Here is a 23,276-nt window from a genome sequence, read left to right as displayed (position 1 = left end):
GCGGGGCATGGGGGCGTGGCGATGGCAGCTGAGGCGCTTCCCTATTGGTTGCGAACTCCACCAATGGGAGGGCGGCGAGGGGCGGGGTTAAAGCGCGTCCTCCGCCCCTCCGCCTCCGTGGGGTAAAAAACCGCCTTTTTGGGGGTAAAAACGTCCTTTTTGGGGTAAAAGCCCACTTTTTCAAGGTGAAATTCACCTTTTTTGAGGTCAGTTTCTCTGTGTGAGATGACAAATGCTCTGTTGAGGTGAAACGCTCCTCTGTGAGGTAAAATGTGCCTTTTTTGAGGTAAAAACCCCTCTTTTCTAAGGTAAAATATATGTAAGGATAAATAATTATTTTTGAGGTAAATCCCTCTATTTTTGAAGCATTTCCTAAAGAAAAACTTGCGGTTTATAGGGAAAAAAACTCTTCCATCATTAATTTAAGCCCATTTTCTGTGGTTTGCTCCTTTTTGGTGTGTTTGTTTTAACACCAGCGCTTTTTGATTAAAACCGTCTTTATTTTGAGGAAAAACTTCCTTTTTCCCGAAGAAAGCCCCTTTTTGTCCGTTTTTCACAAAAAAAAAATGCCATTTATTTGGAGTAAAAATCCCATTTTTGAGGGGAAACCCCTTTTTTTTGGCCATTTCCCACACCAAACCATTTGCTTTGATTAATAAAAACCCTTTTTTGTCTACTTTTGACAAGAAACTCCCAACTTTTTTGAGGAAAAATCCCTTTTTCTCTCAATTTCGCACCCCAAATCATTTGTTTTGAGGAAAAAATCACAGTTTTGATGAAAAAAAACCTTTTTCTGTCCATTTCCACACCGAACCTTCCATTTATTATGAGTGAAAATCTTTTTTTTGAGGAAAACCACCCTTTTTTTGTCCCTTTCCCATATCAAACCATTTGTTTTGAGTCAAAATCCCATTTTTTAAGGAAAACACCTTTTGTCTCCTTTTGACAAGAAAGCCCCCCTTTTTTGGTCCATTTCCCACCCCAAGCCATTTATTTTGATTAAAAATTTGATTTTTGTCTGTTTTTGACAAGAAACCCCACTTTTTTTTTGCTGAAAAAATCCTTTTTTGGTCCGTTTCCCACCCCAAACCATTTATTTTGATTTAAAACCTGATTTTTGTCTATTTTTCGCAAGAAGCCCCACTCTTTTTTTCTGAAAAAAAACCTTTTTTTGGTCCATTTCCCACCCCAAAATATTTATTTTGATTAAAAACCTGGTTTTTGTCTACTTTTGACAAGAAACCCCACTTTTTTTGCTGAAAAAAACCCTTTTTCGATCCATTTCCCCCCCAATTTTTTTGTTTGGTTTTTGTTTTTTGGAAACCCCACTTTTTTTGCTGAAAAAAAAACCCTTTTTCGGTCCGTTTCCCACCCCAAACCATTTATTTTGATTAAAAACCTGATTTTTGTCTATTTTTCGCAAGAAACCCCACTTTTTTTGCTGAAAAAAACCCTTTTTTCAGTCCATTTCCCACCCCAAACCATTTATTTTGATTAAAAACCTGGTTTTTGTCTACTTTTGACAAGAAACCCCACTTTTTTTGCTGAAAAAAACCCTTTTTCGATCCATTTCCCCCCCAACCTTTTCCTTCCATAAAACCCTCTTTTTGGGGTTAAAACCCACTGAAACCCCCCCTTCCCCCCCCCCATGTGCTCACCCCGCCCCCGCACAAACCATCTCGTCCCCGAGCTCCTCCTCGGCCCCTCCCCCCCGCGGGGCCTCCTCGTCGCTGTAGAGGGGTGGGGGCGGGGGGGGGCGGCGCCGCGTGAGCAGATCCGCGGCTGCGCTGTCCAGCTCGTCCAGCGTCATCGCGCATGCGTCAGCGAGCTCGCGCTTGGCCACGGCCACGAACTTGGGGTCCCGGGCGAAGAGCCCCAACCCCTCCGAGATGAGGACCTAAGGGATGGATGGGGCTGAGCATCCCTATGGGGACCTAAGGGATGGATGGGGCTGAGCATCCCTATGGGGACCTAAGGGATGGACGGGGCTGAGCATCCCTATGGGGACCTAAGGGATGGATGGGGCTGAGCATCCCTATGGGGACCTAAGGGATGGATGGGGCTGAGCATCCCTATGGGGACCTAAGGGATGGATGGGGCTGAGCATCCCTATGGGGACCTAAGGGATGGATGGGGCTGAGCATCCCTATGGGGACCTAAGGGATGGATGGAGCTGAGCATCCCTATGGGGACCTAAGGGATGGATGGGGCTGAGCATCCCTATGGGGACCTAAGGGATGGATGGGGCTGAGCATCCCTATGGGGACCTAAGGGATGGACGGAGCTGAGCATCCCTATGGGGACCTAAGGGATGGATGGGGCTGAGCATCCCTATGGGGACCTAAGGGATGGACGGTGCTGAGCATCCCTATGGGGACCTAAGGGATGGATGGAGCTGAGCATCCCTATGGGGACCTAAGGGATGGAGGGCTGAGCATCCCTATGGGGACCTAAGGGATGGACCTATGGGGACCTAAGGGATGGATGGGGCTGAGCATCCCTATGGGGACCTAAGGGATGGACGGGGCTGAGCATCCCTATGGGGACCTAAGGGATGGATGGGGCTGAGCATCCCTATGGGGACCTAAGGGATGGATGGGGCTGAGCATCCCTATGGGGACCTAAGGGATGGATGGTGCTGAGTGCAGGGATGCTGCAGCCCTTTTTGGGGAAAAACCTCCTCTTTTTACTATTTTCAGGACCAATCACTCCCGTTTGAGTGGAACCTTTCATTTTCTTGAGGAAAACTCTTCTATTTTGGGGAGGAAAACCTCAATTTTGGAGGTATCCTTTTTCCCAAGGAAAATGCCCCCCTTTTTTTGAGGAAAAATCCACCTTTTTGGTGATTTTTTCCTAATCCTTCAAACGTTTTTGAGGAGAAACTCCTCTTTTTGAGGCAAATGCAATCAGACTCATGGAATGGGTTGGGTTGGGAGGAGCTCAGCTTCATCCTGGTCCAACCATGGGCACCTTGCTCCAACCTGGCCGGGATGGAGCACCCCAAACCTCCTCCATCCCATCCCATCCCATTCCAGTGTCCTCATGGTGGGGGAGCTTCCTTAGATCCAGGCTAAACGTTCCCTGTTCCCGTTGAATCCCATCACTAGATGGAGGGCAGCTCCCTTTTCTGAGGGCAAAACTTCCCCTTTTTTAAGGAAAACCCCTTTTATGTTCTGATTTTTTTTGTGTGTATTTTCCTTCTTTTGGTGTGTTTTTTTATACCAATCCCTTTTTGTGACAAAACCCCTTTTTTGCCCGGTTTGGACAGAAACCTCCCATTTTTTAGTGGAAAACCCCCTTTTCTTCCCCCCCCCCTGTACTCACCGCCTCCACCAGGCTGTCGGCAGAGCCGCGGGGCCGCAAGCGGAGCCCTCCGGGGTCGGGATCGCCTCGGTCCCGCAGGATCCATCGGGATAAGGGGGGGAGGCTCCCCCCGGCCCCCGGTTCCTCCACCAGGAGCAGCGGCGCGTACAGGACGTGGCCACGGGGGGGCGCTGTGCCCCAGGCGTGCGAGGAGCCGCGGCGCCAGGTCTCGGAGCTACCGGAGCCCTATGGGGTGAATGGAAAGGGGGGGGGTTAATGGGGGGATCCCATAGGGAAAAGCGGGTGTTCCCAATGGAAGGAGGGCGCGGAGGAGGCTGATCCAGTAGGTCCCGTATGGAGACAGGGTGGGAGCAGGCACAGCAGCTTCCAGGGTGTGAAGGGGGGGATACAGGGATGCTGGAGGGGGGGGTCCATCAGGGACTGGGGGTGATGGGGTTAAACTGGAACAGGGAACGTTTAGATTGGATCTAAGGAAGTTCTGCCCCATGAGGACACTGGGATGGGTTGGATGGAGAAGGGTTGGGATGCTCCATTCTGGCCAGGTTGGAGCAAGGTGCCCATGGTTGGACCTGGATGATGCTCAGGTCATTCCCACCCCATAGGAGACCCAATCCAAGGGTTGGACCTGGATGATGCTCAGGTCATTCCCACCCCATAGGAGACCCAATCCAAGGGCTGGACCTGGATGATGCTCAGGTCATTCCCACCCCATAGGAGACCCAATCCAAGGGCTGGACCTGGATGATGCTCAGGTCATTCCCATCCCATAGGAGACCCAATCCAAGGGCTGGACCTGGGTGATGCTCAGGTCATTCCCATCCCATAGACCCAATCCAAGGGTTGGACCTGGATGATGCTCAGCTCATTCCCACCCCATAGGAGACCCAATCCAAGGGTTGGACCTGGATGATGCTCAGGTCATTCCCACCCCATAGGAAACCCAATCCAAGGGTTGGACCTGGATGATGCTCAGCTCATTCCCACCCCATAGGAGACCCAATCCAAAGGGAGCCATGGTTGGGCTCCTGCCGTACCTGGGGCCGGGCAGGGTTGTAGGTCCCCGGGATGGGCTCATCCTCACAGCTCCCCTGGCGCCGCAGGCACTGGATGGTGAAGGACGGCTTCCTCCCTATGGGGTGCAGTGGGTCAGGCCCTGCCCCTATGGGCACCCCCTTTACCCCATTGTGCGTCCCCCCCATCTCTACCTGCAGGGGTGGGCGGGAGGAGCCGGCGCCTCTTGAGCTGCTGCCCTTCGCTGTGGAGGGCGAAGTGCCGGGGGGGCAATGGCAGGGACCCCCCCCGCGGCCCCTCTGTGGGCCCCCATAGCCTGGGGATGGGACAGAGCATCAGGGGCCGGTCCTGGACCCCCCCCAGTGCAGCGATGGGAGATGGGGGCCCCGGTACCTGTCCCTGGCCCGGCGCCGTGGGGCTGAGCCCTCCAAGTCCTCCTCATGGCTGCCGGCCCCAGGGTCCCCCCCCGGCTCCTCTGCGTCCTCTGCAAGGGGGGGCGGCTCCTCCTGGACCCCCCCATCCGAGCGCCGCCTGCACAGAGGCCGTTGGGACCCCTCTGCCCCATTGGGGACCCCCACAGTGGGGGGGGGACCCCAACATTGGGGTATTCCCCCCCTCACCCCAGTACCTGCTGAGGAGGGGGGCAGGGTCCTCCCCATCGGGGGCGTCGCAGCCGGGCCCGGGGGGGGGCGGAGTGGGGGGGCTGGGGGCGGAGCCATAGAGCGCCTCGGGAGCCTGCGGGGAAACGGGTGGGGCTTGTGGGCGGGGCCTGAGCCAACCAATAGGGAAAGGGGCGTGGTCAGAGGGGGCGTGGCCTGTGAAAGGGGCGGGGCTTACGGCGTAGGTCCGCGTTTCCTCCTCGACGGGGCCGTTCTGAGCGTCCTCCCCCTCGAGGTCGCAGCTCAGCGCCCGCCGCATCTCGGGGCCCAGCGCCTGCAGGGTCTGCAGCCCGGCCTGGGGGGGAATGGGGTTGAAAAGTGGGGAATAGGGGGAAATGGGGAGAATATGGGGGAAATGGGGAATAGGGGGGTAATGGGGCAATAGGGAGAATGGGGGGGATAGAAGGGAATGGGGTTAAAAAGGGGGGAATAGGGGGGAAATTGGGAGAATATGGGGGAAATGGGGAATAGGGGGGTAATGGGGCAATAGGGAGAATGGGGGGATAGAGGGGAATGGGGGTTAAAAAGGGGGAATAAGGGGAAATTGGGAGAATATGGGGGAAACGGGGAATAGGGGAGTAATGGGGCAATAGGGGGAATAGGGGGGATAGAGGGGAATGGGGGTTAAAAAGGGGGAATAAGGGAAATTGGGAGAATATGGGGGAAATGGGGAATGGGGGGTAATGGGGCAATAGGAGGAATAGGGGGGATAGAGGGGAATGAGGGAAAATGGGGTTTAAAAAGGGTGAATAAGGGGAAATTGGGAGAATATGGGGGAAATGGGGAATAGGCGAGTAATGGGGCAATAGGGGGAATAGGGGGGGATAGAGGGGAATGGGGGAAAGGGGGGTTGAAAAGGGGGAATAAGGGGAAATTGGGAGAATATGGGGGAAATGGGGAATAGGGGGGTAATGGGGCAATAGGGGGAATAGGGGGGATAGAGGGGAATGGGGGAAATGGGGGTTAAAAAGGGTGAATAAGGGGAAATTGGGAGAATATGGGGGGAATGGGGAATAGGGGGGTAAAGGGGCAATAGGGAGAATGGGGGGGATAGAGGGGAATGGGGGTTAAAAAGGGGGAATAAGGGGATATTGGGGGAAATGGGGAATAGGGGGTAATGGAGCAACGGAGGTAATGGGGCAACAGGGGTAATAGAGGGGAATAGAGGAGAATGGGAGTTAAAAAGGGGGAAATAGGGGGAAACTGGGAGAATATGGGGCAATAGAGGGAGAATAAGGCAAAATAGGGGGGAATAAGGGGAGAAATGGGGGAAAAGGAATGGAGGGAAATGAGAATATGGGGCAATACGGGAAATAGAGGAGAATAGGGGGAAAAAGGGGGACATAGCGGGGAAATGGGGAGAATATGGGGGAAATAGAGGGGAATAGGGGGGAATGGGGGGAAAGAGTGGGGAAATGGGGAGAATATGGGGGTAATGGGACAATAGCGGGAATAGGGGGAAACCAGGGGGGAAAAGGGGAGAATAGGGGGGAAATGGGCAATAGGGGGCCAATGGGGGTAAGGGGGTGTCACGCACCCACCCCCCCCAGGGACCCGACCCCCAGGCACCCACCTGCAGCGCACACTCATTACTGGGCCCAGTATTGGGACCCAGCATCCCCCTTTCCTTCCGCCTCCGGAACTTGCGGAAGTAATCCTGGATCAGGAAGGTGGCGTAGAACTTGCCTACGGTGACCTCCTCCTCTGGGGGGGGGGGGGGGGAATGGGGTCAGCAGCACTTGTGGGGCAGCTATGGGGTGGGGGGGACCCACATCACCGCTCACCCTCCGGTGGGGGGATGACCTCATCCAGCAACTTGGGCTTTGTCCTCTTCCAGATCTTCTTGACCACGGCGCGCAGCTCCTTGTTGGCCACATCCAGGTTCCCTTTGGGAATGGGAGGAGGAGCATGGGATATGGGGCTGCCCCATAGCACGTGGAATATGGGGCTGCCCCACATGGACCCCCCCATGCCCCCCAACCTTCTGTCTTGATCTTGAGGGAGGTGCGGACCAGGGCGAAGAGGGTGGCGTTGAAGGTGACGGTGCCATCCGAGTTCAGGGGCATGTTCATGGCTACCAGGCGCTGTGGGGAGGGGGTTATGAGCACCCCATTGAACCCCCCCCATGTCCCCCGATGTGGGGTGAGCCCCACACACTGACCTTACAGGCGACGCGGTGCGGGCAGAGCTTCCCAAAGCCCAACGGGGGTTGGATGCGGCGCAGCAGCGTCACCACGTCCAGGTGCTTGATGCGGCCTCTATGGGGCAGGGATGGGGGTCACAGGGTTTTGATGGGGGGGGGTGATTGGATATGGGGGTCACCCCGCACCCCATGAGGGGGTCCCATTGCCAGACCTGGCTGCGGGGTCGTACTCGGACCAGATGCGTTTGAACTCATCGAGGTGATGGGGGCCCAGGATGGACCAGTCCCGGGTGAGGTAATCGAAGTTGTCCATGATGACGGCCACAAAGAGGTTGATGATCTGGGGAGGGGATGTGGGGACAGCAATGGGGTGTTGGGGAGGGGGTCCCCTTGATGTGGGGCAGGGCTGCGGCTATGGGGCAGAGCTGTGGGGCTCACCAGGAAGGCGCAGAGCATGAAGAAGCTGATGAAATAGGCGATGGCGAAGTTGCTGCCGCAGGTGAACTCCTCACCGGGGCCTGCATCCGACTCCGGGTCGCAGCGCTTGCCAGGGAGGCTGGCCAGCATGATCTCCTGCCAGGCCTCCCCCGTGGCACACCTGCGGCCCCACACATCCGCACTGCCCCATGGGCACCCCACACACACACAGAGTGGGGCTGAGGGAGCCCCATAGGGTGACCCATAGGGACCTCAGGGTGACCCCTTCTGGACCTGACACAGTTTAAGGATCCCTATAGGGCCCCTGTGGCCCCACAGCGGCTCTATACGACCCATGGGGGAGGCATGGGGATGCCCTAGACACCATAGAGAGCCCATGGGGATCCTATGGCGTTCCCCCATGGATCTCATAGGAAGACCCAGAGACCCCCCCATCTCCCATAAGGGCCCCCAGAAACCCCCCTGGATCCCAAAGAAACCCCCCCCATCTCCTGTATGGCCCCCCCGGATCCCATAGGATCCCCCCATTCCCACCTGAAGAGCAGCAGCACGGCCTGGGGGAAGGTCTGGAAGTTGTTGTTGCGGTTGATCTGGGTCCCATCCTGCAGTGCCACCTTCCCAAAGGTCTTTGGGGGGGGGACACAATGGGATAAGGGGGGGACAATAGGATAAGGGGGGGTTCAATAGGATAAGGGGGGGGACAATAGGCTAAATGGGGGTGGATAATAGGATAAATGGGGTGGGGGTCTTACCTGCATGCCAATGACGGCGTAGATGAAGAAGATCATAGCGATGAGGAGGGCGACGTAGGGCAGGGCCTGGGGGGGGGGCAAAAAGGGGGGTGAAAGGGGGGTTAAATGGGTGTAAATGGACTTGGGGGGGGGGGGTCCCCCCTATAGGTGTCACCTGGAAGGACTTGACGAAGGTCCAGAGCAGGGTGCGGATGCCCTCGCCCTTGGAGAGCAGCTTCACCAAGCGCATCACCCGGAAGAGGCGGAAGAAGGTGATGGAGATGCGGGAGCTGTCCTCGGAGCTCTGCAATAGGGAGGGCAATGGGGGGGGGGGGTCAGGGGGACCCCAAAATCACAGATACACCCCCGCCCCATAAAGACACCCCCCACCAGCCCCGTACCTCGCCGACGTGCCCCCCGTTCTGGTGCGCGCAGGAGTGATGGTGGCGATGGATGGAGATAGAGAGATGTGGGTGAGGAGGATGGAGATGGGGGGGACATGGATATGGTGTGGGGGGGACACCATGGACCCAACACAACATCCAGACCCCCCCCACCATGGCACTGGGTGACTCACATTGACCTCAGTGACAGCGATGTCCACAACGCTCCCCACCACGATGAGGGCATCAAAGGTGTTCCAGGCATCACAGAAGTAGTGCTGGGGTAGGTTAGGGGGGACACCTTGGTGTGACACCCCCCATGTGTAGCCTGCCCCCCACTTTCCATCACCCCCTTACCCGTGGTTTGAAGGCAATGATCTTGAGCACCATCTCCACGGTGAAGAGCCCCGTGAACACCATGTTCAGTAGATCCATCACGTAGTTGAAGGGCTTTGACTGCTCATAGTGCTTTGGAAAGGGGGGGTAAAAACAGGTCCTTACCCCCCCCTTAATGCCCCCAACACCCCCCTTTTGGGGTGTGTGTGTCCCCCCGTTCCCAACCTGCACAGCCAAAGCAATGGTGTTGAGGAGGATGAGGACGAACATGATGTACTCGAAGGCGGTGGAGTTGACCATGGCCCACACCCGGTACTGGTTCCGGTTCTTGGGGATGTAGCGGCGCAGCGGTTGTGCCTTCAGAGCGTACTCCACGCACTGCCTCTGTCACCAGGACAAGGTCCCCAAAGGGCCACCACCAGCGGGTGACAAAGGGTGATGGTGATGGTGGTGGTGATGGTGGTGGTACCTGGTTCTTGTCCAGCTCGCAGTTGCGGTACTCGCTCTCGCCCTGTGCCCGGAAGGTGATGATGACGAAGCCCACGAAGATGTTCATCATGAAGAAGGCGATGACGATGATGTAGACGATGAAGAAGATGGAGATCTCCACCCGGTAGTTGTAGATGGGGCCTTGGTCCTCGGCGTTGGCGTCGATGGCTTTGTACAGCAGGCTGAGGGGGCGGTGGGGTTGGGGATGCCAAAGGGATGGGGGTACCAAAGGGATGGGAGCACCAAAGGGATGGGGACACCAAAGGGATGGGGACACCAAAAAGATGGGGACACCAAAAGGATGAGGACACCAAAGGGATGAGGAAACCAAAAGGATGGGGGCACCAAAAGGATGGGGACACCAAAAGGATGGGGATGCCAAAATGATGGGGACACCAAAAGGAAAGGGACACCAAAAGGGTGAGGACACCAAAGGGATGAGGACACCAAAGGGATGAGGACACGAAAGGGATGAGGACACTGAAGGGATGAGGACACCAAAGGGATGGGGGCACCAAAGGGATGGGGACACCAAAGGGGATGGGGACACCAAAGGGGATGGGGACACCAAAGGGATGAGGACACCGAAGGGATGAGGACACCGAAGGGATGGGGGCACCAAAGGGATGGGGACACCAAAGGGATGAGGACACCAAAGGGATGGGGGCACCAAAGGGATGAGGACACCAAAGGGATGGGGACACCAAAGGGATGGGGGCACCAAAGGGATGAGGGCACCAAAGGGATGGGTGCATGGAGGGGGGTGCTGGACCCCTCAAGTTGGGGGTGTGGGTGCTAAGGGGGGGGACACTCACGCAGGCCACCCCTCGAAGGTGGACACGGTGAAGAGAGCCATCATCCCCGCCAGCACGTTATCGAAGTTGAAGTCGCTGTTGTGCCACAGGCGCTCCCGCACCGACGGGTGGGACACGTCCCCGTCCTTGTACACCAGGAATGTGCCCCTGGGATGGGGACACCACAGGGATGGGGACACCAAAGGGGATGAGGAGACCAAAGGGATGGGGACACCAAAGGGGTGGGGACACCAAAGGGATGGGGAGACCAAAGGGATGGGGAGACCAAAGGGGATGGGGAGACCAAAGGGATGGGGAGACCAAAGGGATGGGGAGACCAAAGGGATGGGGACACCAAAGGGGTGGGGACACCAAAGGGATGGGGACACCAAAGGGATGGGGACACCACAGGGATGGGGACACCAAAGGGGATGGGGACACCAAAGGGGTGGGGAGACCAAAGGGGTGGGGACACCAAAGGGATGGGGAGACCAAAGGGATGGGGACACCACAGGGGATGGGGAGACCAAAGGGATGGGGACACCAAAGGGGATGGGAAGACCAAAGGGATGGGGAGACCAAAGGGATGGGGTCACCAAAGAGGATGGGGAGACCACAGGGATGGGGACACCAAAGGGGATGGGGACACCAAAGGGATGGGGCCAACACTCACATTTAGGGGTACTCACTCCAAACTCTCACTTGGGTTACACCCGCACTCAGCCTGTACTCACACACAACTACAGCCCCACAACTACACCCAGCCTCCACACACTCGCACCCACTCTCGTGCCTACACTCACACCACTGTAGCCCCAAACTACACCCTCAAACTACAGTCACACTGAAGCTACACCCGCACTCACACTCAGCCTACACTGGGCCTCAAGCTACACTCACACTTAGCCTACAGTCAGAACTACAGCCGCACTGTGGCTGTACACACCCTACACTCAATATACACGCTCAATACCCCCACTCCGACTGTACCTACACCCTCACTCACACCCACACCCGGGGGGTCAGTTTGGGGGGGTCAGGACCCACTTGCACTCCCCGGGGGTGTGTTTGGCCTCATCGGTGCAGCTGTAGAACTTGCCCTGTGGAGGTTTTGGGGGGTCAATGGGGGGGAGCGGGTTTGGGGACCCCCAACCCCTCAAGGTTGGGGTGTTGGGGACCCCTTAAGGGGGGTTTAGGAGGGGTACCCCCTACCTTGAAGAGCTGTACCCCGATACAGGCGAACATGAACTGTAGCAGTGTGGTGACGATCATGATGTTCCCAATGGTGCGGATGGCCACGAAGACGCATTGTACCACGTGCTGGGGGTAGGATGAGGCCGTCAGGACCACACACACACACACCCAGTGCTCCCAGTGCCCCTCCCAGTGCTCCCAGTGCGGCACCTTGAGGCCTTTGGCACGGTTGATGGCTCGAAGGGGCCGGAGGACGCGCAGGACCCGCAGGATCTTCACCACGGAGATGGCGCTGGAGCTGCAGGGGGACACCAGTGCCTCCCAGTAACATTCCCAGTGCCTCCCAGTGTCCCCAGTGATGCTCCCATTGCCGCAGTGATGCTCCCAGTGTCCCCATTGGTGATCTCAGTGCTCCCAGTGCCTCCCAGTGCCCCCATTGGTAATCCCAATGTCCCCAGCACTGCTCCCAGTGCCCCCATTGGTGGTCCCAGTGTCCCCAGCATTACTCCCAGTGCCCCCATTGGTGATCTCAGCGCTCCCGGCACGACTCCCAGTGCCCCCATTGGTGATCACAGCGCTCCCAGTGCCTCCCAGTGCCCCCATTGGTAATCCCAATGTCCCCAGCGCTGCTCCCAGTGCCCCCATTGGTGATCCCAATGTCCCCAGCGCTGCTCCCAGTGCCCCCATTGGTGATCTCAGCACTCCCAGTGCCTCCCAGTGCCCCCCCCCAGCTCACTGGATGCCGAAGGAGATGAGGGAGACGCTGACCACCAGCAGGTCCAGGAGGTTGAACCAGTTGCGGCAGAAGGAGCCTTTGTGCAGGAAGGCGCCAAACGCCGTCATCTGGGGGAGGCCCCGAACCCAAACATCAAGGGGGGGGTCCTCCCCTTCCAAGACCCCAGAACAGGAGGGGGGACCCTCAAATCCCCCCCATAGCGCACCTTGAGCAGGATCTCCACAGTGAAGATGGAGGTGAAGGCGTAGTCAAAGTAGCCCAAGATCTGGGGGGGCGGGGGGAAATGGGGTGACCTCAACCCCCCCAACACCCCCCCAACACCCCCCATCTCCCCATGGCCCCCCCCCACCCCTTCAGCTCCCCCCCAGACTGCTCCAAGCACCCCCTGCACCCCATCCCAAGGGGTCCCCAGTGGGTTTAGGGGTGAATTATCCCCCACCCCCATCCCAGTTCATCCCAGTTCATCCCAGTTCATCCCAGGGTGCCCAGCATCGCACGTGGTTGCGGGGGGAGTGGGCGCGGACGGGGTCCTCGGCTGCCAGGGAGACGCTGCTGAGGATGATGAAGACCAGGATGAGGTTGGTGAAGATGTGGTGGTGGATGAGGGCGTGACAGCGCACCCGCAGCCTGAAACCAGTGCTCCCAGTCACTCCCAGTCACTCCCAGTTGCTCCACTGTGTCCATATCCCCCCCTTCCCCAGTGCTCATAGGTTCCCCAGCCCAACCCCAGTTGCCTTTAAGGGGCCACCAGCTCCCATCCCATCACATAGTGCTCCCAGTTTGTCCCAGTTTTGCTCTCATTGTGGCCATCCCCATCCTATCAATCCCATTGCTCCCAGTGCTCCCAGTGTCTCCATCCCCAGCCCTCCAATCCCATTGCTCCCAGTGCTCCAATCCCATTGCTCCCAGTGTCCCCATCCCTCCAATCCCATTGCTCCCAGTGTCCCCATCCCCTTCCCTCCAATCCTATTGCTCCCAGTGTCTCCATCCCCAGCCCTCCAATCCCATTCCTCCCAGTGCTCCAATCCCATTCCTCCCAGTGTCCCCATCCCTCCAATCCCATTGTTCCCAGTGCTCCCAGTGCCTCCCAGTGTCCCCATTGCCCCCCATTGCTCACGGGTTGGTGCTGCTGAGCAGGAAGAAGGCGCTGCCCTCGGGGATCGGTGCCACTTTGGCCTTGGGGGGGGGCTCCTCGGGGGGCTCCGCTCGGGGCCCCCCCAGGCTGTCCCGTTCCCCCCCGGCCTCATCCCCTGCAGGAACCCCAGTGTTGGGCTCTGGCACCCCATAGGGACCCCATAGAGACCCCTGGTGGGGGGGCGGGCACTGACCTTCCTCACTGCCCCCCCCCTCCTCATCCTCCTCTTCCTCCTCTGCAGGATCCCCTTCAACCTGGGGGGGGGGGGCAAAATGGGAGTTTGGGGGGGCAAAAGGGGGTTGGAAGTGGGGTAGGTGTGGGGGGGTGCACACTTATGGGGGGGACCCCCCTGTTTCACACTCACCTTCACGCTCACATCCTGGCTCCCTGTGGTGGCTTCCACCTCTCCAGCCTTTTCCCTATGGATAAGGGGGGGTTAGCCCCAGGAGGCAGGTTTTGGGGTGACCCCCCCCAAAAGGGACCCAGATGTTGGGGTGTCCCACACATACACACAAGGGACCCACTTTTTGTCCCCCCCCGAGTTGATGTTGTCACCATCGGCCAAGTTGTCCACAGCGATGGCCAAGAAGACGTTGAGGAGGATGTCTATGGGAGGGGAGGTTAACCAGTGTTCCCAGTGCATCCCAGTGTTCCCAGTGCATCCCAGTGTTCCCAGTGAATCCCAGTGTTCCCAGTGAATCCCAGTGCTCCCAGTGCATCCCAGTGTTCCCAGTGAATCCCAGTGCATCCCAGTGTTCCCAGTGAATCCCAGTGCAGCCCAGTGCTCCCAGTGCATCCCAGTGCCCTGGCCCCCACTCCCAGTGACCCCATTCTCATTCCCAGTCTCTCCCAGTTACCTCCTGCTCCATTCGCACTCCCTCCCAGTTTCTCCATACTCTGTTCCCAGCCCCTCCCAGTGACCCTCTGCCCCATTCCCAGTCGTTCCCATTTACCCTGTGTTCCATTCCCAGTCTGCCATTTACCCCCTGCTCCACTCCCAGTCCCTCCCAGTTACCATGTTCTCATTCCCAGTCACCCCATTCTCATTCCCAGTGCCTCCCAGTTACTTCATGCCCCATTCCCAGTCCCCCCCAGTGCACGCACAGTTCCCACAGATGAAGAGGATGACGAAGTAGACGCACACCAGCATCCCAGGAAAGACAGGGCCTCCATAGGCCATGATCCCATCGTACATCACCGCGTTCCAGTCCTCTCCCGTCAGGATCTGCAGGGAAAGGGGACCCCAAAACCTCAGCCTGCCCCCCCCCCCAGTGCTCCCAGTGCTCCCAGTACACTGCCCCCTCCCATCTCCCTCCATCAGCATCACCCTGCAGGGACAATGGGGGCTTATAGGCTTTGGGGTTCCCTATGGGTTCTGGATGGCCCCACCAGTTTGGGGTCCCCCCCCACGTTTCATGGTCCCCCTGTGGACTTTGGGGCTCCCCTCCAGATATTGGGGTCCCTCACGGCCTCGAGGTGCTGTGTGGGGTGTGTTTGATGTCCTGGGTGCTATTGGGGTGCTATGGATGGATAGGAGGGTCCTGGAGGATGGGGGTGGGGGGGTCCTGGGTGCTATTGGGGTGCTATGGCTGGACAGGAGGGTCCTGGAGGATGGGGGGGGTGGGGTCCTGGGTGCTATTGGGGTACCACAGCTGGACAGGGGGGTCCTGGAGGATATGAGGGGTGTCCTGGGTGCTATTGGGGTACCACGGCTGGACAGGAGGCTCCTGGAGGATGGAGGGAGGGGTCCTGGGTGCTATTGGGGTACCTCGGCTGGACAGGGGGGTCCTGGAGGATATGAGGGGTGTCCTGGGTGCTATTGGGGTACCACGGCTGGACAGGGGGGTCTTGGAGGATGGGGGGGGGGGTCCTGGGTGCTATTGGGGTACCATGGCTGGACAGGAGGGTCCTGCAGGATATGGGGGGTGAGGGGGATCCTGGGTGCTTTTGGGGTGCTATTGGGGGGGGGGGTGGGTCCTGGAGGATGGGGGGGGGTCCTGGGTGCTATTGGGGTACCATGGCTAGACAGGAGGGTCTGGATGATGGGGGGGGAGGGGTCCTGGGTGCTATTGGGGTGCTATGGCTGGACAGGGGGGTCCTGGAGGATGGGGGGGGGGTTCTGGGTGCTATTGGGGTGCTATGGCTGGACAGGAGGGTCCTGGATGATGGGGGGGGGGTGTCCTGGGTGCTATTGGGGTACCATGGTGTGGGGGGGGGGGGTACCTGGAATACAGTGAGCAGAGCCTGGGGGAAGGTATCGAAGGTGCTGCGCTTGGTCTGGGTCTCATCGAAGCTGAAGCGTCCCCCGAAGAGCTGCATCCCCAGGAGGGCGAAGATGATGATGAAGAGGAAGAGCAGGAGCAGGAGGGAGGCGATGGACTTCATGGAGTTCAACAAGGAGCCCACCAGGTTGCTCAGCGACGCCCAGTGCCTGACGGGTGACACCGGGGGTGGTGGTTGTGGTGATGGTGATGGTGGGTACCGGAGGGGTGACAACGTCCGCCTGTCCCCTCACCGCGTCACTTTGAAGACGCGCAGGAGGCGGACGCAGCGCAGGACGGAGATGCCCAAGGGTTCCATGGCTCCTCGCTCCACCAGCGCCGTCTCCAACACCCCTCCGCACACCACGAAACAGTCGAAGCGGTTGAAGAAGCTGGTGAAGTAACAGGCGGGCCCCAGGGCGTAGAGCTTCAACACCATCTCGGCGGCGAAGAGCGACAGCAGCGCCTTGTTGGCGTAAGCTGCGGCGGAGGGGGAACAGGCGGTTGAGTGTGGGGGTTAAGGACACCCCGCACCCTACAGTGTGTCAAGACAGGCGGTGAGGGTTGTACCTTGCGTCTGGGTGAGCCACGGGGGCTGCCCGTGGTGCTCGGAGGCGATGGTGAGGGTGTTGAGGAACACCAGGAGCAGCACGGTCCAGTAGAAGGAGACGGATTTGACGGCGCCGCGGCAGCGCCGGCGCCACAGGCGGTTCAGGCGGCGCAGGCGGCGCCTGGTGGGGGGGGGAATGGGGGGGAAAAGGGGGGATATGGGGGTACAGGGGGTGTGGAGGGGACAGGCGGATGTGGGGGTACAGAGGGGTGGGGGGGACAGGCAGACATGGGGGTATTTGGGGGGGTTATACAGATGGGAGGTGTCAGGGAGGGGATGTGGGGGGACCCCACTATGTTGTGCCCCCCCCATTTTATTCTCCCCCCATCCCCAACTCACCAGAACTTAGTCTTTGTTATTTTGCCCCTAGGGAGGGAAAAGCACAAAGTTACCCCCCAAAATTTGGGGGGGGTCCCATGGGGGGTGGCAACAGAGACGGTGGATTTGGTGTCCCCAGGGAGGTACTGGGGGCTATGGTTGGGTGGGAGGGTTAGGGGGGTTATGGGGAGAGTCCTGGGTGGTATTGGGCAGATGGGTCAGGATAGGGGGAATATGGGGGGTCCTAGGGGCATTGGGGGGGGGGCAGAGTCTATGGAAGATATGGGAGGGAGGCATGGATGGGACATAAGGGTCATGGCAGGTTACAGGGGGGTGGTCCTGGAGGCTATTATGGGGTATTGGGGAGGCCATGGGTGGAATGGGAGAGTCACGGGGGTTATGGGGGGGGTCCCAAGGGCTATGGGGGTTCCGGGGGGGTCTCATGCTCACAAGCAGCGGTCACAGGCCGTCGGTTGTGCCTCCTCCTCACCCACTGTCTCGGTGTTCACTGATGTGGTCTCACTACCAGGAAGACTGGCTGGGGGGGCAAAAGGGGGGGGGTCACAAAGCTCAGCACCCTGTACCGGAGGGGGGGGCACCCCAAAACACTGTGGACCCCAATGGGGCCATTACCATGGGTGTCAGTGGAGTGACTGGTGTGACGCAGCCACTTCAAGCGCGGCTTCCTCTTGCCCATCAGGTCCTCAGCGGTCAGGCCTGTAGGGTTGGGGTGATGAGGACTGTTTTTGGGGTCCCCCCCCCGTGGTAACCCCCCCCTCCCCCAAACCCCCCCACTTTACGGTGCTTCTCGTGCTCATCCTCATCCCCTTCCAGGTCCTCGGCCTGGGTGATCCATTCCATGTAGCCCCGGAGGTCCTCTTCCAACTGCTGCTTCTCCCGCAGCTTCTGGAAGTCCCCACGGGCTTTGGCCTTCTCACGTTCCTTGGAGAACTCCCTTTAAGGGGGGGGGATCATACATGTGAACACCCCCCCAAACATGCTAACAACACACTAAGGACACGCTAACGCTGCCCTCACCCACTCAGCACCCCCAGCACCAAGTTGAGGACGAAGAAGGAGCCGAAGATGACGAGGCTGACGAAGTAAATCCAGGGCAGCTCGTGGCCCATTGCATCCTGCATCTGTGGGGAGGGGATTTGGGGTGATGGAGGGTCCAATGTTGGACCTGGGTGATCTTAATGTCTTTTCCAACCTAACCCATCCATGATCCCATGAGGACACTGGGATGGGTTGGATGGAGAAGGTTTGGGATGCGCCATCCTGGCCAGGTTGGAGCAAGGTGCCCATGGTCTGCATTGGATGATGTTGAGGTCCTTCCAACCCATTCCATGACTATGAGGACACTGGAATGGGTTGGATAGAGAAGATTTGGACTCCTCCATCCCTGGGAGTGTTTGAGGCCAGGTTGAAGCAAGGTGCCCATGGTTGGACCTGGATGATGCTCAGCTCATTCCCAACCCAACCCATTCCATGACTCTATGAGGACACTGGGATGGGTTGAATGGAGCAGGTTTGGGATGCTCCATCCTGGCCAGGTTGGGGCAAGGTGCCCATGGTTTGAACTGGATGATGTTGAGGTCCTTCCAACCTAACCCATTCCATGACTCTATGAGGACACTGGGATGGGTTGAATGGAGCAGGTTTGGGATGCTCCATCCTGGCCAGGTTGGAACAAGGTGCCCATGGTTGGACGTGGGTGATGCTCAGCTCCTTCCAACCCAACCCATGGTACCGGGGGGGGTCTCACCCAGTAGAGGACATCAGTCCAGCCCTCCATGGTGATGCACTGGAACACGGTGAGCATGGCAAAGAAGAAGTTGTCGAAGTTGGTGATGCCACCATTGGGGCCCTCCCAGCGCCCCCGGCACTCGGTGTTGTTCTGCAGGCAGGCCCGGCCGTGCCCCGAGAACGCGCATGGGGAGGGGTCGTCCTCTGATTCCAGGTCTGGAAATGAGGGGGGGGTAGCACCCCAAAAATGGGGTTTAGGGGTGGTCCTTGGGGTGTTACAGGGGGGGATTGAGGGACTGGAGGTCCCCACATGGTGGGGCTGGGGGAGATCGAGGGGTTCATAGAGAGTTAGGGGGGCTTAGGGTTATGAGGGGGGCCTGGGGGTTCTTTAAGGGTGTTGGGGAGCTTGAGGGTATTGGGGGTCTTTAAGGGTGTTGGGGGGTGTCAAGTGCCCTTATTGGGGTGTTACTGGGGGGGATCAAGTGTTGGGGGGGTCCCAGTGGGCTTCGGGGGGCTCAAGGTGTTAGGGGAACCAAGTGCCCTTAGTTACTGGGGGGTCCCAGGTGCTGGGGGGGGGGGGCGTCTCAGGGTATTGGGTGGCCAAGTGCCCTTAGTGGGGTGCTAGTGGGGGTCCTGGCCCAAGTGCCCTTACCGAGCTGTCACTGTGGGGTCTTGGTGCTGGGTGCACTCAGGTGCTTTGGGGAGGGGGGGTGTCTCAGGGTGTTTCAGGGTCTCACTGGCGGTGGTTTAGGGGTGCTGGGGGGGTGTCTGAAGGTTTTGGGGGGCCCAAGTGCCCTTTCTGGGGTGCTGAGAGGGGATCTTAGAGCCTTAGGATTTAGAAGGCCCTCAATGGGGGACCCAGACCCCTTTTTTGGGGGGGTGGGAGGGGTTGGGGTGAATCCCCCCCCCCCCTTACCAGACCCAATGAAGAAGCAGGTCTTGTGCATGCGGCCGATGAAGAGCTCGAGGCCGATGATGGCGTAGATGATGATGACGAAGAGGACGAGGAGCGCGATGTGCAGCAGGGGCACCATGGCCTTCATGATGGAGTTGAGCACGATGTGGAGGCCTATGGGGAGGAAAATGGGGTGGGTTTGGGAAGAGATATTAATGGGGGGGGGGGTACCCCCCAAATTCGATCCCTTTCCACCCCATATTGGTCTCACTGGGGACACCGGAGACGAGGCGGAGGGGTCGGAGCACACGGAAGGCCCGGAGAGCTTTGACATCGAAGCCCCCCGGTTTCCCACTCATGTGATGAGCTTCCCCGGGCTTATGGGATGCCTGCTCCAGGATGACACTGAAGAGCCTGGGGGGGACACAGATGTGGGGTGGGGGGCACTGAAGGGGTGTGGGGACACCCCCTTAATGAATTGAGGGGGGCTATAAGTGAAGGGACCCCAATAGGGTTGGGGAGGCTTGGGGAGGGGGGGGTTGGGGGTCTGCAGTGGTAGATTTGGGGGGGACCAGGGGGGTTTTGTGGGGCTGGGAGTGGAGGTGGGTAAATGGGGGACCAAGATGAGTTTGGGGGGGTTCTATGGGACACAAGCAGTTTGGGGGGCTCATCATAGAGTGGGGACTCTAAGGGGGGGCACTATGAGGGGACCCCAGTAGGTTGGGGGGGCTCATTGTGGGGTGGGGCTTTTGGGGATCTGAGGTGGTAGATTTGAGGGGGGGGAGTCTAAAGAGGGGGGTTGGGAGTGGAGGTGGGTAAAGGAGGGACCATGATGAGTTTGGGGGGGGTCTCTATGGAGTTTGGGGGGGGGAGGGGATCAGACCTGAATCCCCCCCCCCCATTTGGGGACAAGTCCTCACCCCACGATGACAATGACAAAGTCGAGCAGGTTCCAGCCATTGCGGATGTAGGCGCTGGGGTGCAGGACCAGCCCATAGGCGATGATCTTCAGGAAGGTCTCCACCGTGAAGATGATGAGGAACACGTACTCCACCTGCTCCTAAAGGGGGGACACACATGGGGGGGTCAGGGGGGTGGCACAGAACCCCCTTCTCCACACTGGGGGGACCCCTTTCCCAGGGGAGCAGGGGACAGTGGAAGTGGAGACCCCCCCCCTTTAACTCAACATCCTTCCCTGCATCCCCTCTACTGGGGGGCACAAGGGACATTGGCATTGAGGACCCCCCCTTCAACTCACCAGCACCCCGTTTTATGGGGGGGACAAACAGTGGAATTCGGGGACCCCCGCTCAACCCAGCACCCCATTTCACAAGGGACATTAGCATTGAGGACCCCCCCCAAGGTGGTCCCCATCCTTCCCAGCACCCTGTTTTTTGGGGGGGGCAAGGGGGGGGAAGCAGTGGAATTGGGACCCCCTCCTCAACCCTTCCCAGCATTCCCTTATCCCAGAGCAGCTAAACCAGGATTAGCACCCATCCAGGCACTGGATAAGAGGCTTATGGCAATGGCACACATGTGTGTGAGGGGAACAGGCTTAGGGACACTGTGCCCAAGGGAAGGCAATGGGGGGGGATCCCCCTCTTTTCTTTGGGGGTTTCCCCTCTTTTTTGGGGGGTTCCCCTCTTTTTAGGGGGGTCCTCACCAGGTTGTGGTTGGCAGCATTGGAGTCATCCTCAGGGAATGGGATGTAGACCCCCAGGGCCACGCAGTTGGCGAAGATGGTGGCGAGGATGAGGATGTCAAAGGGCCTGGGGTGAAGGGGAAGTGGGGGGGCAGCAGGTTGGAGGGCTGCCCCCCAACTTTGCCCCCCCCCATCCCCATAGGAACTCACTTCCACTCCACGATGCTGATGGCTGCCCGGCGGATGGGGTTGTTGAGGCGGAGGCAGAAGAGGGCTCGGGGGGAGCGATGGACCCCCCCAGTGCCCTGCCCCTTGTGCTTGGGGTGGGGGGGGCGCCGCTGGCGATGCCCTGGGGGGGTCCCTGCACCCCCTGCACCCCCATTGCCTTCAGTCACCGCCCACCCCAGGGGCTGCCCCATGGTGTCGGGGAAGGGTGGGAGCTCCTTGGGGGGTCCTGTGGGGAGGGGGGGAACCAGTCAAAGATCCCCCTAAAACCATCCTAAAGCTCCCCCCCAACCCTGCACCCCCAGATACACAGAGACCTGCCCCCAACATCCACATCCCATAGACCCATACCCTCAAAGACCCTCCCCCCCTTCATCCTAAGGACCCCAATATCCCCCCTTACCCCCCCCCCCAACCCCAAACTCACCCTCTCCATTCTCTTCTGACTCTGACATAGTGATGGGGCGCCAGGGTGGGGGGGGGGTTATTTTGGGGGTGTCTTGGTAGTTATGGGGTATCCAAAGGGTACCTATGGGGGGGTGGGGGGGGTGTTCTGAGGGACTTTCAAGGGGATTTGTTGGGGTTTGGGGGCATTTAGGGGATGGAGAGGGGGGTATTGGGGGGTATTTGGGGGGGTTTGGGGGGATTTAGGGGAGGAATGGGGTATTTTGGAGGGGTATTTAGGGATGGCTTAGGGGTATATAGGGGGGCTTTAGGGGTATTTAGGGGTACTTGGGGGTATTTAGGGGGGTTTAGGGGGTTGTTAGGGGTGTTTCGGGGCTTTTAGGGGTGTTTTGGGAGATTTAGGAGAGGAATGGGGGTATTTTTGGAGGGTTGGGGTATTTAGGGAGGGTTTAGGGGGTGTTTAGGTGTGTTTGGGGGGGTTGGGGTACTTAGGGAGGGTATAGGGGTGTTTAGGGGAGGAATGGGGGTGTTTTGGGGGGGTTGGGGGTATTTAGGAAGGGGTTGGGGGTATTTAGGGGTGTTTTGGGGGGGTGTTTTGGGTATTTAGGGAGGGTTTAGAGGGTGTTTAGGGGTATTTAGGTGTATTGGGGGGGTTAGGGGTACTTAGGGAGGGTTTAGGGGTGTTTGGGGGGGGTTTAGGGGTGTTTCGGGGGGTCCATCGGCACTGGGGTAGCTCCAGGGCTCATCCTGCAGCTCCCAGCTCCTCCCTGGCAGGGATTAAAGGCTTAAGGAGGGATGGGGAGGGCACGCGCGTGTGCGAGGAGACAGGGAACAGGCGAGGGTGAGGAGACCGGGGGGGTCCATTGCCCCTCACAGCCTCCATTGCCCCCTCATGGTCCCCATTGCCCCTCACAGCCTCCATTGCCCCTCATGGTCCCCATTGCCCCTCATGGCCTCCATTGCCCCTCGTGGTCCCCATTGCACCCCCAGCCTCCATTGCCCCTCGTGGTCCCCATTGCACCCCCAGCCTCCATTGCCCCTCATGGTTCCCATTGCCCCTCATGGCCCCCACTGCCCCCTCACGGCCTCCATTGCCACTCAGTCTGCATTGTCCCTCACAGCCTCCATTGCCCCCTCATGGTCCCCATTGCCCCTCACAGCCTCCATTGCCCCTCATGGCCTCCATTGCCCCTCATGGCCCCCATTGCCTCCTCACGGCCTCCATTGCCCCTCAGGGCCTCCATTGCCCCTCATGGCCTCCATTGCCCCCTCATGGCCTCCATTGCCCCCTCACCGCCTCCATTGCCCCTCATGGCCTCCATTGCCCCTCATGGTCCCCATTGCCCCTCACAGCCTCCATTGCCCCTCATGGCCCCCATTGCCTCCTCACGGCCTCCATTGCCCCTCAGGGCCTCCATTGCCCCTCATGGCCTCCATTGCCCCCTTATGGCCTCCATTGCCCCCTCACAGCCTCCATTGCCCCTCATGGCCTCCATTGCCCCTCATGGCCTCCATTGCCCCCTCACAGCCTCCATTGCCCCTCATGGCCTCCATTGCCCCTCATGGTCCCCATTGCCCCTCACAGCCTCCATTGCCCCTCAGGGCCTCCCGTCCCTCATGGCCTCCATTGCCCCTCATGGCCTCCATTGCCCCCTCACGGCCTCCATTGCCCCCCACAGCCTCCATTGCCCCCTCACAGCCTCCATTGCCCCTCATGGTCCCCATTGCCCCTCACAGCCTCCATTGCCCCTCATGGTCCCCATTGCCCCCTCACAGCCTCCATTGCCCCCCACCGCCC

The 23,276-nt window shown here is 59.0% G+C and overlaps 2 protein-coding genes across 2 annotated transcripts; both read right to left on the bottom strand.

The window, feature by feature from the left end:
- Positions 1-41: 41 nt before the first annotated feature.
- Positions 42-5,253, bottom strand: LOC133224498 (voltage-dependent L-type calcium channel subunit alpha-1F-like). The gene is made up of 8 exons (XM_061375988.1): positions 5,173-5,253; positions 5,010-5,070; positions 4,729-4,963; positions 4,530-4,651; positions 4,359-4,453; positions 3,325-3,549; positions 1,659-1,897; positions 42-216 (listed from the first exon to the last, which is right to left on the bottom strand). The coding sequence occupies exons 1-8, from the start codon at positions 5,251-5,253 to the stop codon at positions 42-44; spliced, it is 1,233 nt and encodes a 410-aa protein (XP_061231972.1).
- On the bottom strand, positions 5,172-21,550 carry LOC133224496 (voltage-dependent L-type calcium channel subunit alpha-1F-like). The gene is made up of 42 exons (XM_061375986.1): positions 21,501-21,550; positions 21,059-21,302; positions 20,870-20,975; positions 20,127-20,266; positions 19,478-19,620; positions 19,228-19,380; positions 18,331-18,527; positions 17,601-17,704; positions 17,363-17,517; positions 17,196-17,279; positions 17,013-17,100; positions 16,584-16,610; positions 16,205-16,365; positions 15,889-16,114; positions 15,597-15,804; positions 14,478-14,598; positions 13,898-13,979; positions 13,738-13,792; positions 13,567-13,627; positions 13,356-13,488; positions 12,736-12,865; positions 12,444-12,503; positions 12,239-12,345; positions 11,713-11,800; positions 11,521-11,628; positions 11,356-11,408; positions 10,330-10,476; positions 9,495-9,696; positions 9,251-9,409; positions 9,047-9,157; positions 8,884-8,967; positions 8,708-8,728; positions 8,482-8,610; positions 8,328-8,393; positions 8,110-8,201; positions 7,576-7,735; positions 7,350-7,477; positions 7,156-7,252; positions 6,976-7,078; positions 6,779-6,880; positions 6,568-6,651; positions 5,172-5,289 (listed from the first exon to the last, which is right to left on the bottom strand). The coding sequence occupies exons 1-41, from the start codon at positions 21,526-21,528 to the stop codon at positions 6,584-6,586; spliced, it is 4,731 nt and encodes a 1,576-aa protein (XP_061231970.1). The 5' UTR covers positions 21,529-21,550; the 3' UTR covers positions 5,172-5,289; positions 6,568-6,583.
- Between the last annotated feature and the right edge of the window lie 1,726 nt (positions 21,551-23,276).

This window comes from Neopsephotus bourkii, unplaced genomic scaffold (genome assembly GCF_033783945.1).
Source record: "Neopsephotus bourkii isolate Nb327-2 ecotype Australia unplaced genomic scaffold, CSIRO-AGI_Nbou_v1 NB_1683, whole genome shotgun sequence".
NCBI lineage: Eukaryota > Metazoa > Chordata > Aves > Psittaciformes > Psittacidae > Neopsephotus > Neopsephotus bourkii.
The sequence above is the reverse complement of the archived record's forward strand: the minus strand, read 5'-3'. Positions and strand labels throughout refer to the sequence as shown.